Source organism: Cetorhinus maximus, chromosome 11, assembly GCF_964194155.1.
Source record: "Cetorhinus maximus chromosome 11, sCetMax3.hap1.1, whole genome shotgun sequence".
Taxonomy (NCBI): domain Eukaryota; kingdom Metazoa; phylum Chordata; class Chondrichthyes; order Lamniformes; family Cetorhinidae; genus Cetorhinus; species Cetorhinus maximus.
Window position 1 is genome coordinate 120,085,906 of NC_135889.1, and position 19,456 is coordinate 120,105,361.

The 19,456-nt window shown below is 46.8% G+C and overlaps 2 protein-coding genes across 4 annotated transcripts in view; one reads left to right on the forward strand and one right to left on the reverse strand.

Moving 5' to 3' along the window:
- Positions 1-19,456, reverse strand: part of nhej1 (nonhomologous end-joining factor 1) — a 249,883-nt gene that overhangs the window by 221,480 nt on the left and 8,947 nt on the right. For 2 of the 3 annotated variants that reach the window (XM_078552707.1, XM_078552709.1), the window contains exons 2-3: positions 12,424-12,622; positions 6,018-6,230 (exon numbers count right to left, since the gene is read on the reverse strand). In XM_078552707.1, coding sequence (XP_078408833.1) covers positions 6,018-6,230; positions 12,424-12,609 — 399 coding nt within the window. In that variant the 5' untranslated portion in view covers positions 12,610-12,622. Of the gene's footprint in view, positions 1-6,017; positions 6,231-12,423; positions 12,623-12,715; positions 13,098-19,456 lie in introns of all 3 variants that reach the window. The other variant, XM_078552708.1, reaches the window with a different exon arrangement.
- The window catches only part of LOC144686882 (tubulin alpha-1D chain), a 917,839-nt gene that overhangs the window by 214,597 nt on the left and 683,786 nt on the right, over positions 1-19,456 (forward strand). The window lies entirely within an intron of this gene.

Consider the following 19,456-nt stretch of genomic DNA (forward strand, 5'->3'; position numbering starts at 1 on the left):
TCCCAACACAGTACTGCAGGGGTGCCGCACCATCAGAGGTGCCATTTCTCGGATGGGACATTAAACCAAGGCCCTGACTGCCTCCCTCAGTGTACATAAAAGGCCCCATGGAAGAACAACTGGGAGTTTTCCCCCAGAGTCCTGGGCCAATATTTATCCTTCACCCAACATCACTAAAATAAATTATTTGGTTATTATCTCATGGCTATTTGTGGAGCTTACTGGGTGCAATATGGCTGCCACAGTTCCTCCAGCACAACAGTGACAAGTCTTCTAAAAAGTACTTTGGTCCATTGTGCCTGTGTCAGTTCTTTAAAAGAGCTATTTCAATTAGTCCCACTCCTCTGCCCTTCATAGCTCTGCAGATTTTTCCTTTTTAAGTACATATCCAATTTTTTTTTTCTATAGTTATTATTGAATCCGTTTCCACCATCTTTTCAAGCAGTGCATTCAAGATCAGGACAACTAGCCGTGTAAAATAAGTAATTCTCCACATCTTCCCTGTTCTTTGGTCAATTACTTCAAATCTACAGCAATGTAGGAAATGAGGCAGCCAACTCGTGAACAACAGAGTCCCACAAACACCACTGAGCTTAAGACCAGGTAATCTTTTAAAGTATTGTTTTAGGGATAAATAGTAGCCAGAACACTGGGGAGAACTGTCCTGCTCTTCTTCAAAATAGTGTTACGGGGTCTATTGCCTCTTCCTGAGATGGCGGAAAGTGCCTCGGTTTTAATGTCTCATCTGAAAGACTGCACCTCCAACAGTGCAGCACTCCCTCAGTATGGCGGGTAGCATGTAAGCACCAGGGATTTTCCACAACTCAGGCTTGGGCGCTGTGCTGTATTCACTCATTATTAAAATGGCAATGTAAAGGTGGAGCTGAGCTTTGTACTTAAACCTAATACTAGCTAACAGAGGGGAATAATCTAAGAGTAAAGGGAAAATAAAACACACCTTTCCCAGGCAGGATGACTCTCCGTGTGCCGCACACTGCTGATATTTTAACAAAGGCAGAAAAATCAGACCTACCACATTACGCCTCTCACAGAATATTTCAATCTACTGGAAGATTTTAAAGGTACAAAGAACAGGGGGAGGCCATTCTGCCACTTGAGCTTGTTCCCCCAGCAAAACGCAGTGAGTGGGGGATAGTCACATCATCCAAATTACGTGCTAAAATCAATCCCAGTCACTTACAGCAGTGCGGTCTTTAGGCATGATTGATGGGGAAGATTTATTCAAACGTCCCCCCTTCTGACCCAGCTTTGTGCTGTCACTATAGGCAGCTCTATTTTAAATGCTGGCTGCGACCCATTTATTTTAATGGAACCCTTGTCAGAAAAATCTAGACTTTTGTCCTGAATTCTGCATTCTGCACTTTTTTTCTCTTCTATATGTGTTGGCTGGTGTGCGTCACAGCCTATCTGTACCTCAACACCATTCAGCCACTCTTTGCTCCATGTAATTTAATACCTTTGCCTGACACAGAATTGTAGAATGGTTTCAACACTAGAAGCCTATTCAGTTCGTCGTGGTTATGCCGACTCACCGCAAGAGCACATCAATTCCCCGCCTTTCACCTGCAGCCCTGAAAATCTATTCTCTTCAGATAATTATCCAATTGCCTTTTGAAAGCAAATGCAAGTCTTTTAATTTCAAAATTTTCAACTGTTTCCCCCAGTATCTGCAGCCAATTATGGGGGGAGAGAGTTCAGGGTTTCCACTACCCTTTGTGTGAAAGAAACGTTGCCTAATTTTTCTCCCAAATAGCTTAGGTCTGGTTTTAATATTACGTCCCCTTGTTCTGGACAGACTCACCAGAGGAAGTATTTTCTCTCTTTCAAGGATTTCAAGTCGTTTGATAATCTTAAACACTTAATTAGATCACACCTCAAGCTTCTATCCTCAAAGGAATACAAGTGCAGTCTATGCAAACTGCACTCATATTTATTTCCACTCATCTTTTTTCAAAACCTACGACCTCTACCAGCTAGAAGGACAAGGGCAGCAGGCACACGGGAACACCACCACCTGCAAGTTCCCCTCCAAGCCACACGCCATCCTGACTTGGAAATATATCGTCGCTCCTTCACTGTTGCTGAGTAAAAGTCCTAGAACTGCCTCCCTAACAGCACTGCGGGTGTACCTTGCACCACATGGACCGCAGCGACTCAAGGCAGCTCACCACCACCTTCTCAAGGTCAATTAGGGAAGGGCAGCTACAATGCTGGCCTAGCCAGCGACGCCCATGTCCCGTGAAAAGGATATTTTAAAAAATTAAACCCTCAATCCGCACTGTACCTCCTTCCAGGAAGTATATATGCCCACTGAGGTGTGATGCCCAAATCTGAATGCAGATACTCCAGATAATAGGGTTTGACCAGAAGGAGTCTGACCAGAGCTTTGTATAGCTGGAACACAAGGTCCTCACCTTTGTGTTCAAGGCTCCCTTGAGATAAAGGTCGACACTCCAATAGCCTTTAAGGATTGCTTGAATATTGCGTTGGGAGTGTGTACAGGGAAATCAACCACATCACTCCCTCTCACACCATCCCCAACGCTTCCTATCCCACCTTACAAAGGACAGTGTCAAGTAACTGACAGGAACCAGCATAATCCTCGCCGATCTTATCTTTTTTCACCTTCATTATTGGTGTACAGCAACAGGAACACCACATTAATCAGCCAGCAAATATAGAAGGGGAAAAAATGCAGAATTCAAGACAAAAGTCTAGGTTTTTCTGAAAAGGGTTCCATTAAAATAAATGGGTCGCAGCCAGCATTTAAAATAGAGCTGCCTATAGTGACAGCACAAAGTCAGGTCAGAACGGGGATGTTTGAATAAATCTTCCCCATCAATCATGCCTGAAGACCGCACTGCTGTAAGTGACTGGGGTTGATTTTGGGCACATAGTTTGGATGATGTGACTATCCCCCACTCACTGCATGTTGCTGGAGGAATCACCCAGCTTTTAACAGGGGACTTTGCTGTAGTTTGGGCCAAGAGTTCAACATGCTGTAGTTTGTGGAGACTCTTTAAACAGATTCTGTTTACTGAGTAAACAGGCTGTTTACTATTGTGCGCTGCTTAAATCGACAGTGTGCTGCGCACACAGACACGGTTTGCGGCAAAATGGACTGTTTGCTACGAGACCTGTCGCAAGGGGGAGATGGTGGCGTAGTGATACTGTCACCGAACTAGTAATCCAGAGGTCCAGGCTAAGGCTCTGGGGACACGGGTTCAAATCCCAGCAGCTGGTGGAATTTAAATACAATTAATAATTCTGGAATTGAAAGCTTGACCCAAATCTGCAACCCATGTGACTCCGGGTTTGTGGCTGACTGCCCTCAAAATGGCCGTTAAAGGCTAATTCGGGATGGGAAACAAATGCTGGTCTTGCCAGCTATCCCCACGTCCCATGAAAAAATAAATAAAATAAAAAGTCCCACCTCCAACTCACAGCACCAATCATAAAATCATCATGTGATGACAGCATCAATCATAAAATCGAAGTGACAGGGAATGCGGTTTAGAACTCTGTGCAATCAAATATATATTCACAGCACAGAAACAGGCCATTCAGCCCAACATGTTTGTGCTCCACAGGATGGTTACTTCCACCCTTCCTTCACTTCGCCGTGCATCTAGTTGTAAAGCAGTGCCAAAACCAGCAGGATGAGCGACATAAGTATGAGATAAATAAATAAGATTCAGATATAAATGGGTATTCATTGTCTGTTTTGAGACTGCAGGATGTCCTGTTCAAAGCAGTCTCAAAACATTGTCAATGTCTAAAGCAATGTTGTTCTACCCCCTAGTGGAAAATGACGGCACAGCAGCTTGGGCTCGTGTTTTCTTGGATAGTCAGAAGGATTGGAGATAGTCAGAAGGACTGGGGACAAACATAAATAGGAATGGTGGCGTAGTGGTTATGTTACTGGACTGGTACCCCTGAGGCCTGGATTAATCAGGAGACATAAATTCAAATCTCACCACAGCTGTTTGGGGAATTTAAAGTCAGTTTATTAAATAAATCAAGACTAAAAGGGCTTGGTGTCAGTAATGATGACCATGAAATTATCGAACTGTTGTACTGGAAGCAATTCACAAAAAGTTCATGAGACAAACACCTCATCCCAGGAATCAGTCTAATGAGGAAAGGTTGGGCCTACATCCATTGGAATTTAGAAGAATGAGCGGAGATCTTATTGAAACAGGTAAGATTCTGAGGGGATTTGACAGGGTAGGTGCTGAAAGGATGTTTCCCCTCAGGAGGGAATCCAGGGAACACAGTTTTTTTTAAGACGGACATGAGAAGGAACTTTTTCGCTCTGAGGGTCGCTTGTTTTTGGAATTCTCATCTCCAGAGAGCAGTGGAGGCTGGGTCACCAAAGCCAACTTAGAGAGATTATTGACAGACAAGGGAGACAAGGGTTATGGGGGGGAAGACAGGAAAGTGGAGTCAAGGTCACAGTCAGAATAGTCATTATTCAATAAAATCATGGAGCAATCTCGATGGGCCGAATGGCCTACTCCAGCTCCTGTTCCTTATATTATGTAAAAACCCATCGAATTTACTAATCTCCTTTATGGGAGGAAATTTGCCGTCCTTACCCAGTCTGACCTATATGTGACTCCAGTCCCACAGCAATGAGAATAACTCTTAATTTAACACTCATAAAGCGAGATTAGGGATGGTCGACAAATATTGGTGACAACCACATCCGACGAAGAAACAAACAACAAAATAGGTTGCAGCTAGCCACATATATTCCTTTTAATAGTTCTGCACTCCATGATATATAACCCATTTTAATGTCTAATTTTTAAAGCACTCATGACCTTCGGAATAAGATAGTCACACAGGCCCTTTCTTGCAAATGGCAACGGAGTGAATTTTTTTTAGCAGTGTTGATGGAGGGAGGAATGAATGTGGGTGAGGGACGGGGAGAACTCCCCTGTTCTTCAGATACTGCCAGAGGAACCAAGCACATCTCTTAAGTATACTTGTTCAACAGAAGCATCGAAACAGGTTTTGACCAGCAGTTACAGAACATGTGTAGAAAAATAATAAACTTTTTTTCAGCATGGAGAAAAGAGTTTTATAATAAGTTATCTATTTAACCTTTTCAACCTTTTGATTTTACCATTTTATTTCTCTTTTAATAATTCTGCAGCCAAAGGTAAATAATCTGTGATGATCTCAGTTAAAGGCATACACTGACACTGGAGCAAGTGATTTGGCACTGAATTCATCACAAATTCTTCAAACTGCTAAAATACCTGTACCACCTTAAGCATTCACTGCCCCCCATCACCGATGCAAAGTGGCAGCAGTGTATACCATCTACAAGATGCACAGCAGCATCTTCCAAACCCACGACCTCCACCACCTAGAACAAGGGCAGCTGATGCATAGGAAGATCACCACCTGCAAGTTCCCCTCCAAGCCACACACCATCCTGACTTGGAACTATGCCGCTGTTCCTTTACTATCATCAAATCAAAATCCTGGACCTCCCTTCCGACCAGCACTGTCCACATGGACTGCAGCGGTTCAAGAAGGTGGCTCACCACCACCTTTTCAAGGGCAATTCAAGGATGATGTCAGGAAGCACTTCTTCACACACAAAGGGTAGTGGAAATCTAGAACTCTCTTCCATAAAAGGCTGTGGACATTCAGGGTCAACTTGAGCTTTTAAAGACTGAGATTTGTTGGACGAGGATACTGAGGGGTCTGGAGCAAAGACAGGTAAATGGACTTGAGGCAAAGATCAGGCATGATCTGATAGAATGGCAGGGATAGAACAGTCTTGGAGGGCTGAATGGCCACCATTGCTCTTAATGTTCTATCATACAAATTCAAATGCCTGAAGTAATACAGGAGAGTATTCTACCTGCAGCGTTACCCAGTTGTCTGCCCATCACCCTAGTTAGATCTCCTTCCCCTCGCCCCAATGCAGTATCAGCAGCAGAGGCTGCATGCAAGACCCATGTGAATGAAGTACCTACCATGCTCAGGGGAGCCTCAGTGCAGTGGAAGGTCCAGTAGAAAGGAACGCCGGATAAGTCGGTCCGGAGGCTGATGCTGATCAGATTCTGAGCTCGCTCGCATGAGAAGCCAGGGAGAGGATCCCCACTTCCACCTCGCAACAGGGGAACGACCGCCTCACGGAGGTGACGACAGAACGCAGACACCGGGGCCTTCAGCCGCTTGTTCAGTTCCTGAGAAGACAGAATCACATTGAGAACTAAGAAAAAAGCAAAATACTGCGGATGCTGGAAATATGAAACAAAAACAGGAAATGCTGGAAAAGCTCAGCAGGTCAGGCGGCATCTGTGGAGAGAGAAACAGAGTTAACGTTTCGAAACTGCTGAGCTTTTCCAGCATTTTTTGCTTTTATTTCGCATTGAGGATTATCTGCTAGGCTAGAAGCAGCAATAAGACCATAAGACATAGGAGCAGAAGTAGGCCATTCAGCCCATCCAGTCTGCTCCACCATTCAATGAGATCATGGCTGATCTGATAATCCTCAACTCCACTTTCCTGCCATTTCCCCATAACTCTTGATTCCCTTACTGATTAAAAATCTGTCTATCTCAGCTTTGAATATACTTAACAACCCATCTTTGACAGCCCTCTGCGGTAAAGAATTCCACAGGTTAACTACCCTCTGAGAGAAGAAATTCCTCCTCATCTCTGTTTAAATGGGTGACCCCTTACTCTGAGATTATGCCCTCTGGTCCTAGACTGACCCACAAGGGGAAACAACCTCTCAGCATCTACCCTGTCAAGCCCCCTAAGAATCTTATACAATAAAGTCGCCTCTCATTCTTCTAAACTCCAGTGAGTACAGGCCCAACCTTCTCAAACTCTCCTCATAAGAAAATCCCTCCATACCCGGGATCAACCTAGTGAACCTTCTCTGGACTGCCTCCAATGCCAGTATATCTTTCCTTAGATAAGGGGACCAAAACTGTTCACAGTACTCTAGATGTGGTCTAACTAGTGCCTTGTTTATTTTTAGCAAGACTTCCCTGTCTTTATACTCCATTCCCTTTGGAATAAAGGCCAACATTCCATTTATCTTCTCTGTTACCTGCTGAAAAGGAGGCAGCAACAGAATAACAAAGGAAGAACCTGCATTTACATAGTGCCTTCCACCACCTAATGACCTGCAACTCGCTGCCTACAATACTGGTGGAAGTGGAGATGATGAATAATTTTCAAAAAAAATTTGATGGGCACTTGAGGGAAATAAACATTCAGGGCCACGAGGATAGAGGGAAGGTACAGTCTGGACAGATCTACACAAAGCCAGCAAGGACTCAATGGGCCAAATGGTCTCCATCTGTGACATAATCACTCCATGAATCTATGGCCTCAGGATGTTCCAAAGCGCTTTACAGCCTGTGGAATGCAGTCTCCATTGGAATGCAGGAAAAGCAGCAGCCAACTAGTGCACAACAATCTCCCTCAAATAGAAATATGATAATAGCCAGATCAAGTGTTTCACTGGTGCTGTTTGAGGGATAAAATTTCACAGAATTATAACGGTACAGAAGGAAGCCATTCAGCCCCTTGAGTCTATACTGGCTCTCCATGGAGCAATCCAATCAGTCCTATTCCCTTGCTCTATCCCTGTTAGTCTGCAAGTTCATTTCCTTCAAGTGCCCATCTAATTTCCTTCTGAAATCATTAATCGTCTCTGCTTCCAATACCATCTTAGGCAGTGAGTTCCAGGTCATTACCACTCGCTACATAAAAAAAGGCTCTTCCTCACATTCCACCTGTATTACCTGCCCAAAGGCTTAAATCTGTGTCGTGTGCCATCAGCTACTGGGAACAGCTTTCCTTTGTCTACTTATTAAAATTCATTCATGGGATGTGGGCTTCGCTGGCTGGGCCAGCATTTATTGCCCATCCCTGATTGCCCTTGAGAAGGTGGTGGTGAGCTGCTTTCTTGAACCACTGCAGTCCATGTGGTGTAGGTACACCTACAGTGCTGTTAGGAAGGGTGTTCCAGGGTTTTGACCCAGCGACAGTGATTAAAAGGCAACATATTTCCAAGTCAGGGTGGTGAGTGACTTTGAGGGGAACTTCCAGGTGGTGGTGTTCCCATCTATCTGCTGCCCTTGTCCTCCTAGATGGTAGTGGTGGTGGTTTGGAAGGTGCTGCCTAAGGAGCCTTGGTGAATTCCTGCAGTGCATCTTGTAGATTGTACACACTGCTGCTACTGTGTGTCGGTGGTGGAGGGAGCGAATGTTTGTGGATGTGGTGCCAATCAAGCGGGCTGCTTTGTCCTGGATGGTGTCAAGCTACAAAGTAGACATGTCCCCTACAAAAATAAGAGGGGTACTGCCCCGCCCCCCGATTTCCATTGACTCCAGTTTTGCTAGGGCTCCTTGATGCCACATTTGGCCAAATGCAGCCTTGATGTCAACGCAGTAACTCTCATCTCCTCTTGGGAGTTCAGCTCTTTTGTCCATGTTTGAAACAAGGCTGTAATGAGGTCAGGGGCTGAGTGAGCAGGTTGTTGCTAAGCCAGTGTCACTTGATAGCACTGTTGGTGACACCTTCCATTACTTTACTGATGATCGAGAGTAGACTGGTGGGGCAGTAATTGGCCAGGTTGGATTTGTCCTGCCTGTTGTGTACAGGACATACCTGGGCAATTTTCCACATAGCCAGGTAGATGCCAGTGTTGTAGCTGTACTGGAACAGCCTGGCTCAGGGTGCGGCAAGTTCTGGAGCACAAGTGTTCAGTATCATTGCCAGAATATTGTCAGGGCCCAGTATCCAGTGTCTTCAGCCGTTTCTTGCTATCATGTGGAGTGACTCGAATTGGCTGAAGACTGGCTGTGATGCCGGGGACCTCTGAAGGAGGCCGAGATGGATCAGCCACTCGGCATTTCTGGCTGAAGAATGTTGCAAATGCTTCAGCCTTATCTTTTGGACTGATGTGCTGAGCACCCCCATTATTGAGGATAGGGTTACTTGTGGAGCCTCCTCCTCCAGTGAGTTGTTTAAGTGTCCACCACCATTCACGATTGCATGTGGCAAGACTGCAGAGCTTAGATCTGATCCATTGGTTGTGGAATCAATTAGCTCTGTCTATCACTTGCTGCTTATGCTGTTTGGCACACAAGTAGTCCTCTTTTATAGCTTCACCTCATTTTTAGGTATGCCTGGTGCTGCTCCTGGCATGCCCTCCTGCACTCTTCATTGAACCAGGGTTGATCCCCTGGCCTGATGGTAATGGTAGTGTGGGGGATATGCTGGGCCATGAGGTTACAGATTGCATTCGAGTACAATTCTGCTGCTGCTGATGGCCCACAGCGCCTCATGGATGCCCAGTCATGAGTTGCTAGATCTGTTCGAAATCAATCCTATTTAGCACGGTGGTAGTGCCACACAGCACGATGGAGGTTATCCTCAACGTGAAGGTGAGACTTCGTCTCCAGAACGGCCGTGCGGTGGTCACTCCTACCGATACTGTCATGGGTAGGTGCATCTGCGGCAGGCAGGTCGGTGAGGATGAGGTCAAGTATGCTTTTCCCTCATGTTGATTCCCTCACCACCTGCCACAGATCCAGTCTAGCAGCTATGTCCTTTAGGACACGGCCAGCTCGGTCAGTAGTGATGCTACCGAGCCACGCTTGGTGATGGACATTGAAGTCCCCCACCCAGAGTACATTCTGCACTCTTGGCACCCTCGGTGCTTCCTCCAAGTGATGTTCAACATGGAGGAGCACTGATTCGTCAGCTGATGGAGGGCAGTCCGTGCTAATCAGCAGAGGTTTCCTGGCCCATGTTTGACCTGATGCCATGAGACATCGTGGGGTCCGGAGTCGACGTTGAGTTCTCCCAGGCAACTCTCTCCTGACTGTACACCACTGTGCCGCCACCTCTGCTGGGTGGGACAGGACATTGGTGATGGTAGTGTCTGGGGCATTATCTGTAAGATATAATTCTATGAGAATGACTATGTCAGGCTGTTGCTTGACTAGTCTGTGAGACGGCTCTCCCAATTTTGGCACTCGCCCCCAGATATTAGTAAGGAGGACTTTGCAGGGTCGACAGGGCTGTGATTGACGTTGTCGTTTCCGGTGCCTAGGTCAATGTGGGTAGTCCGTCCGGTTTCATTCCTTTTTGTGACTTTGTAGCGGTTTGATACATTTTTGAGGGTGTTTAAGAGTCACGTGTAGGGCTGACAAGGTAAGGACGGCAGATTACCTTCTCTAAAGGATATTAGTGAACCATATGGGTTTTTACAACAATCGACAATGGTTTCATGGTCATTATTAGACTTTTAATTCCAAATTTTTCACCTTCTGCCGTGGCTGGATTCGAACTCCGGTCCCCAGAGCATTACCCTGGGTCTCTGGGTTACTCAGCCAGCGACAATACCACTACGCCATCGCCTCCCTCACTTTATCTAAACCTGTCATAATCTTGCAGACCTCCATCAAATCTCCCCTCAATCTTCTCTGCTCCAAGGAGAACAACACCAGCTTCTCTAACCTAACCTTGTAACTAACATGCCGCACCCCTGGAACCATTCTGGTAAATGTGCTAAGGTTGTGCTAAGAATTACACTGACAACCAATTTAAGATTATCAGTCACGCTCACAGTATAGCTGGAAGCTACATATATTCACAAACAGGGCCCTGTCCATTGCAGACAGAAGGAGCACGTCCACACATTGTACTTTTTCAACCAAACAAAAGCTTGGGGGACAGCCATTCCCTAGTTAATTCCCCATGGCAATGCCTTGACCGATCAGAGTCGAGCTGCCTGGTTTGAATTTAAACAAAACTTGGCAGTTAATTTTTTCCTGGTGCATTCTTCATGGCAACGCCCATTTGCCAAAGTCCACTTGCCAAACAATCAGCACTCTTATCTCATGCAGTACAAATTGTTGTTCCCTTTACAATTGGTATTCTTGCGAATCTGTCCTGATGAGTGCAAGATGAGAAGCTTCGACAGCATGGCTCTCTTTTCAGCAATACTCAACTTCTGCACTACCAAACGAATATTCTGGTAAGTCTTCCCTGCGCCTGGGGTCACGGCTGTAAATTGCTTTGGGAATATCGAAATTCTAAACACAAGTGTCTTTTCCCTTGTGCACACTGCACGGTCAACTCTTAATGACCTCTGAAGTGGTTTAGCAAACCAAGCATTCAATAAGCAATGGGAAGACAGCAACGTTGCTGGTGTCATCACATATCCTAAGAATAAACTTTTAATGAAAAAAAAACTTTGTAATTCTGCAGACTATTGCTGGGTGGAAGAGCGAGTGGCACTGGTAGATGAAGAACATCCTAATCGGAAATGGGACAGAGTACATTTCTAACTGGAAATATGACAGGTGGTGAGTGGAGTTGCCTACCCGTCCAGGATTGGCCAGGATTGGTCTCCAGGAATTGGAGATCAATCTCCAGGACACTGCTGTGTGCAGTCCTGAAGAAAAATCATCAGGACAGCAAAAAAAGGATTGATTTTTAAAGATTTTTCTTTAAACATTTCTCTTTCCAATTGGCAAAGGGAGGCAGTGCGTCACAAGGATGGATGCGTTGGCCGATACATGAAGGGCTGGAGCATGGGGACAAGTCATGTGATGAAACCTCCAGGGCTAGGTTGACCTTGGTCTATTCTTCTCTAACAATTCCTTAAGGTTTATCACTCTCAATGAGATAGTGTGAACTTTGGGACATTTTTCTACATTATTTTCCACATATATATATAATAGTCAAGTTTATTTGGGCGATGCGACCAAGAATTTTTGTTTCCTTTTTCAGTTTCACTGAAATACACTGATCTGCAGTCAAAGTGTGGATCCACAGCCTGTTAAATTTTGCTGTTAAATCAATTTTTCATGCAGCAAGTGGTTAAAGGTGTGCAATGTGCTGCCTAAGCGTGTGATGGAGGCAGGTTCAATCGGTGCATTCAAAAGGGAATTAGATTGTTACCTGACAAGGAAGAATGTGCAGGGCTACGGGGAGAAGGCGAGGAGATGGCACCAGGTGAGCTGTTCATTTGAAGAGCCGGTGTAGACACAATGGGCTGAATGGCCTCCTTTTGTGCTATAACAATTCGGTGCTCAAAACAGGTGGTGAGTGACAGCAGCTCTGGAGAGTTTCAAACAACTCTCCCCTGTTGTCATGGAATCTTAGGATTTAATCTTACACCAAGGCAGATTGATGGAGTTAAGGTACAGACCTGTCATGATGTAGTTGAATGGCGGAACAGGCTCAAGGGACTGAATGGTCTTCTCCTATTCCTATTATCAGCCAAGCAACTCTGCTCGTGTTTTGTCATGTGACTACCAGGATGCTACAAGGTGAACAATGATGGATCCAAGCCTTTCTGCATCTACCTCTTTCTACATTTGTAACTTGAATCCAAAGGCATACCTGCGCCCTTTGCTCGAGGCCATCTGAGTTCATCTCCTCCCACCAGACACTGTCAAGATCCGAGAGCATCAGTTTGTAGGCAGCATCGCCAAAAGAGGCCTTCAGTAGGAAAGGGGAGTCACCAATATGGACTGAGATCCACGGCTGAGCGAGGAGATCATCGGCCAACTTTGCCAATTCAGCCATTGAAAGTAAGACTCTGGAGTTGAAGAAAAGAAAGTCTTGCATTTACAGAGCATCTTTCACAACCTCAAGACATTCCAAAATGCTCTACAGCTAATTAAGTACTTACTGAAGTGTAGTCACTGCTGTAAGTAACACAGCATGCTCCTACAGTGACATGACAATGACCAGGAAAACTGTTTTAGTAGTTGAGGGATAAATATTGGCCAGGACACGAGAAGAAATTCCTGCTCTTCTTTGAAATAGTGCCATGAGAGGGCAGACTTGGCTTTGCGTTCATCTGAAAGATAGCACCTCCACAGTGCAACATTCCCTCAGTATCAGCATAGGTTATGTGCTCAAATCTCTAGAATCGGACTTGAACCAAAAACCTTCTGACTCAGAGGCAAGAGTGCTAACCCACTGAGCCACGGCTGATGCAGCTAGTTAAGCTTTGTAGGCAACATTCTCTCTCTGATGAACATCAGCTCTTCCTTTAGCCCTTGTGACCCCTAAAGGTGGAAAAGAAAATTCAGATTGGAAAAAATCCATTAAGCCCAACAAGCATATTCTCTTTTGCAATAAAAGCAGAAAATGCAGCAGATACTCAGCAGATCTGTCAACTTCTGTGGCGAGGGCAACAGCGTTAACATGAGATCAAAAAAGAGGTGCTAGGTGTCTTGAAGAATATTAAGGTGGATAAGTCCCCAGGGCCAGATGGGATCTACCCCAGAGCACTGAGGTAGGCAAGGGAGGAGATTGTTGGGGCCTTGACAGAAATCTTTGTATCCTCACTGACTATGGGTGAGGCCCCAGAGGACTGGAGAATGGCCAATGTTGTTCCATTGTTTAAGAAGGGTAGCAGGGTTAATCCAAGAAATTACAGGCCGGTGAGCCTTACGTCAGTGGTAGGGAAATTATTGGAAAAGATTCTTCGTGGCAGGACTTACTACCATTTGGAAGCAAATGGGCGTATTAGTGAGAGGCAGCATGGTTTTGTGAAGGGGAGGTCATGTCTCACTAACTTGATCGAGTTTTTCGAGGAAGTGACAAAGATGATCGACAATGGAAGGGCAGTGGATGTTATCTACATGGATTTCAGTAAGGCTTTTGACAAGGTCCCTCATGGCAGACTGATACAGAAGGTAAAGTTGCGCGGGATCAGAGGTGAGCTGGCAAGATGGATACAGAATTGGATAAAAGCAAAAAACTGCGGATGCTGGAAATCCAAAACAAAAATAAAAATACCTGAAAAAACTCAGCAGCATCTGCGGAGAGGAACACAGTTAACGTTTCGAGTCCGTATGACTCTTCGACAGAACTAAGGAAAAATAGAAAAGAGGTGAAATATAAGCTGGTTTAAGGGGGGGTGGAACAGGTAGAGCTGGATAGAGGGCCAGGGATAGGTGGAGATAGGCAAAAGATGTCATAGACAAAAGGACAAAGAGGTGTTGAAGGTGGTGATATTATCTAAGGAATGTGCTAATGGTGACATTAAGGGTAGAAAGCAGGACGAGCAAGGTACAGATAGCCCTAGTGGAGGTGGGGTGGGGGGAAGGGATTGAAATAGGCTAAATGGTAGAGAAAAAACAATGGATGGAAATACATTTAAAAATAATGGAAATAGGTGGGAAAAGAAAAATTTATATAAATTATTGGACAAAAGGGGGATCGGAAAGGGTGTGGGGATGGAGGAGAGAGGTCATGATCTAAAATTGTTGAACTCAATATTCATTCCGGAAGGCTGTAAAGTGCCTAGTCGGAAGATGAGGTGCTGTTCCTCCACTTTGCGTTGAGCTTCACTGGAACATTGCAGCAAGCCAAGGACGGACATGTGGGCATGAGAGCAGGGTGGTGTGTTGAAATGGCAAGCGACAGGGAGGTCCGGGTCATGCTTGCAGACAGACCGAAGGTATTCCGCAAAGCGGTCACCCAGTCTGCGTTTGGTCTCTCCAATGTAGAAGAAACCGCATTGGGAGCAGCGAATGCAGTAGACTAAATTGAGGGAAGTGCAAGTGAAATGCTGCTTCACTAGAAAGGCGTGTTTGAGCCCTTGGACGGTGAGGAGAGGGGAAGTAAAGGGGCAGGTGTTGCACCTTCTGCGGTTGCATGGGAAGGTGCCGTGGGAGGGGGTTGAGGTGTAGGGGGTGATGGAGGAGTGGACCAGGGTGTCCCGGAGGGAACGATCCCTGCGGAATGCCGCCAGGGGGGGTGAAGGGAAGATGTGTTTGGTGGTGGCATCATGCTGCAGTTGGCGGAAATGGCAGAGGATGATCCTTTGAATGCGGAGGCTGGTGGGGTGATAAGTGAGGACAAGGGGGACACTATCATGGTTCTGGGAGGGAGAGGAAGGTGTGAGGGCGGATGCGCGGGAGATGGGCCGGACACGGTTGAGGGCCCTGTCAACCAGAGTGGGTGGAAAACCTCGGTTAAGGAAGAAGGAAGACAAGTCAGAGGAACTGTTTTTGAAAGCGGCATCATCAGAACAGATGCGATGAAGGCAAAGGAACTGAGAGAATGGGATGGAGTCTTTACAGGAAGCAGGGTGTGAGGAGCTGTAGTCGAGGTAGCTATGGGAGTCGGTAGGCTTGTAATGAATATTGGTGGACAGTCTATCACCTGAAATTGAGACAGAGAGGTCAAGGAAGGGAAGGGAAGTGTCAGAGATGGACCATGTGAAAATGATGAAGGGGTGGAAATTGGAAGCATAATTAATAAATTTTTCCAGGTCCAGACGAGAGCATGAAGCAACACCGAAGCAATCATCGATGTAGCGGAAAAAGAGTTGTGGGAGGGGGCCGGAGTAGGACTGGAACAAGGAATGTTCCACATACCCCATAAAGAGACAGGCATAACTGGGGCCCATGCAGAGCCACACCTTTTATTTGGAGGAAGTGAGAGGAGTTTAAGGAAAAATTGTTCAGTGAGAGAACAAGTTCAGCCAGACGGAGGAGAGTAGTGGTGGATGGGGATTGTCCGGGCCTCTGTTCGAGTAAGAAGCGGAGAGCCATCAGACCATCCGGTGAGGGATGGAGGTGTATTGGGATTGGACGTCCATGGTGAAGAGGAGGTGGTTGGGGCCAGGGAACTGGAAATTGTTGATATGATGTAGGGTGTCAGAGGAATCACGGATGTAGGTGGGAAGAGACTGGACAAGGGGAGAGAGAATGGAGTCAAGATAACGAGAAATGACTTCCATGGGGCAGGAACAGGCTGACACGATCGGTCTGCCGGGACAGTCCTGTTTGTGGATTTTGGGTAGGAGGTAGAAGCAGGCCATCCGAGGTTGGGCGACTATGAGGTTGGAAGCTGTGGAAGCAAGATCTCCAGAGGAGATGAGGTCAGTAACAGTCCTGGATACAATAGCTTGATGTTCAGTGGTGGGGTCATGGTCCAGGGGGAGGTAGGAGGAAGTGTCTGCGAGTTGACGCTCATGTTTAAGAGGCAGCTTGACAAATACATGAATAGGATGGGAATAGAGGGATACAGAATTGGCTTGGTCATAGAAGACAGAGGGGAGCAGTGAAAGGGTGCTTTTCTGAATGGAGAGCTGTGACTAGTGGTGTTCCACAGGGATCAGTGCTGGGACCTTTGCTGTTTGTAGTATACGTAAATGATTTGGAGGAAAATGTAACTGGGCTAATTAGTAAGTTTGCAGACAACACTAAGGTTGGAGGAGTTGCAGATAGTGAAGAGGATTGTCAAAGGACACAATGGGATATAGATCGGTCGGAGACTTGGGCGGAGAAATGGCAGATGGAGTTTAATCCGGACAAATGCGAGGTAATGCATTTTGGAAGGTCTGATACAGGTAGGAATTACACAGTAAATGGCAGAACCCTTAAGTGCATCGACAGGCAGAGGGATCTGGTGTACAGGTCCACAGGTCACTGAAAGTGGCAATGCAGGTGGATAAGGTAGTCAGGAAGGCATATGGCATGCTTGCCTTCATCAGCAGGGGTATTGCGTATAAAAGCTGGGAAGTCATGCTGCAGCTGTATAGAACTTTGATTAGGCCACACTTAGAATATTGCGTGCAATTCTGGTCACCACATTACCAGAAAGATATGGAGGCGTTGGAGAGGGTGCAGAGGAGGTTTACCAGGATGCTGCCTGGTCTAGAGGTTATTAACTATGAGGAGAGGTTGGAGAAACTCGGATTGTTCTCACTAGAGCGACAGAGATTGAGGGGCGACTTGATAGAAGTTTACAAAATTATGAGTGGCATAGACAGAGTAGATAATCAGAAGCTTTTTCCCAGGGTGGAAGAGTCAATTACTAGGGGACATAGATTTCAGGTGAGAGGAGAAAACTATAGAGGAGATGTGCGGGGCAAGTTTATTACGCAGAGGGTAGTGAGTGTCCGGAATTCGCTGCCAGAGGAGGTGGTGGAAGCAGGTACAATAGTGGTGTTTAAGAGGCAGCTTGACAAATACATGAATAGGATGGGAATAGAGGGATACAGACCCCGGAAGTGCAAAATGTTTTAGTTTGACAGGCAATATGATCGGTGCAGGCTTGGAGAGCCGAAGGGCCTGTTCCTGTGTTGTACTTTTCTTTGTCCTTTGTTTCAGGTCTGTGACCTTTTATCAGAACTCGTAGGGTGGAATTTTCCGTTCCAGGGACTTTAGTGTAGTGGCGGACAAGAAAAGGGCGTGTTTTCCGCTAGGTGGTGTGGCAAGTTATCGCGCCCGATTTTACGCTGGGAAGCTCATTAATTATGCATCAGCGGGGCATCTGTGAATCACATGGTGGGGCGGGCACCAATTCATCTGCCCCGCCATCACCTAATGGGGTCGAAGGTCCTGGCGCGATATTTAAACACCACCCAAACACAGACACACACACTCTCTGCAGCCTAGCTGTGTTATCACTAGTTCCTGAGACTGCCCCCCCAGGAGAATAAAGACAGTAACCCCCTAGGTTCAGCCACAACTCCCTTGAGGCTCTTATCCAAGGCGTCCTCTATCCAAGTGATGGAACCAGGAGGTCCATCAACTTCACCTCACTGGCCTGGGAGGTGGTGGCAGAGGAGGTCTGTGCCGCGGGCAATCGGCAAAGAAGTGCCCTACAGCACAGGAAGAGGATGAATAATCTCATCCACTCCACCAGGGTAAGTCAACCTTCTGCTCATTCCAATCTCACACTCCTGTAATGGCATCATGCACTCAAAGGGTTACACTGCTCAGGAATCTCACACAATATTAGGTGAGACATCGGCACTGATTGCCTTACAGATGCTTTAACATCACCAGCATATCGCATTTATCATGCTGCACAAACAGCATAGGCAGCCCTTACTGCAGAGGGCTCAAAACACATAGGAGGCATGCATGTTTCCGAACCTCTGTCATCCCTTCTCATCACATTCCATCCATTTGCCTTCATGCAGGCCAAGCTTGTCCATAACGGAAGGGAGAGATCCCTGGCAGGAGGAGGGATGTCCGAAATCCAGGAGCTCACTCGATTCAAGGGGGATGACACTGAGTTGGCAGGGGAGGGCAGGGATTGATCCTGTGGCGATGGAGAGAGCAACCTCTCCCAGCAAGCCAGTGTGATGAGAACTCCATGGGTTGTTCATACCCTGACATGCATGGTAAGTGACGTGCAGTGCTGTATTCTGGCTGCTCATGAATTAAAGCGATCCTCCATCTCTCACAGGCACCAGCAGACCCGGACAGAGCTCAAGACAAGACCTTAAGCCACAGCCCACCTCAGGAGAGGATACCGAGGATCCTTCTGATGAAGACCGGTCACTGCGTTTACCCGCACCCTCCACCAGCGCAGAGACACACACCTCAGAGGGTGCTAGATCTAGATTAGGCTCAGGGTCACTTTCTGGGGAATACCTCACAGACACGTCTCCCCAGCAGTCAGAGGCAGTGACAGGCCAGGTCTCTGGCACTCAGAACTGCTGGAGATCAGGCACCCACTGAGACCGTGTCAGATGATAAGCCTCTGCAAACGGGCATCATTAACAAGCTGGAGAGGCAAAAACAGGCAGCAGGACATCAGGCAGAGTTGCAAAAGACAGTCAACAGACTAGAACGAAGGATGGAGGAGGCCATCCACGTTTTGTCTGATGTTGTGGCTCCAACATGCGAGTGCCTCGAGGTTACCATGGGAAGGGGGGCAGCTACCTTGGAAACCTTGATCCAGCAGATCCTGCCGGATTTGCACTTGGATCTGCACTCCATTGGGATCCATCAGCGGCTAGGCGAGGTGTGGGGTGTGGGGGGGGTGGGGTCGGGGTACCTCGACCATCCTTCAGGTGCCACTTCTCTTCAAGGAGTTAGAAGGGGCCCTTGGGTAGCCAAAGGGAGGAGGGCCATCAGCTGGACACGCCAGGCCATCCACCCAGGGGACTCTGAGAATGTCCAGCCAATGCCAATCCCCTCAGCCAGTGACCCCATCAACCCCAGCTCCACAGGCTGAGGAGGGTGCACCAGCCCCATAGCAGGAGACCCAAGCAGGCCGGAGCCTCCAGAGCAGGCCTGCCAAGGTCATCACAGACAAGGTGTAGCAAGGAGACAGCAGGCTGCCTCCACCTCTGCTGCAGATATCAGGGACGCACCTAGATGTAGCAGTAGGGTAAGAAAATTTAAGAAATTTTGAGATCACTATGGTGGCATGGGTGTTCACTCACTGTACATATTATGCACCTTTGCAAAAATATTTCCTGTTTGTGACAATGGTCTCATCATTTGAAGGCATTGTGCATATGCATCTATGTGCCCTCTTATTGAGAGGGTGACCCAAGCTCCCATTCTGTGATTGCCTCCCTATGTGAGCCTCAGGTTCACGTGATGTTTAACAGACTCATGTTCGTCACTCGCCCCTTGTGCAGTGTAAGGGAGATGTGTGAAGCTCT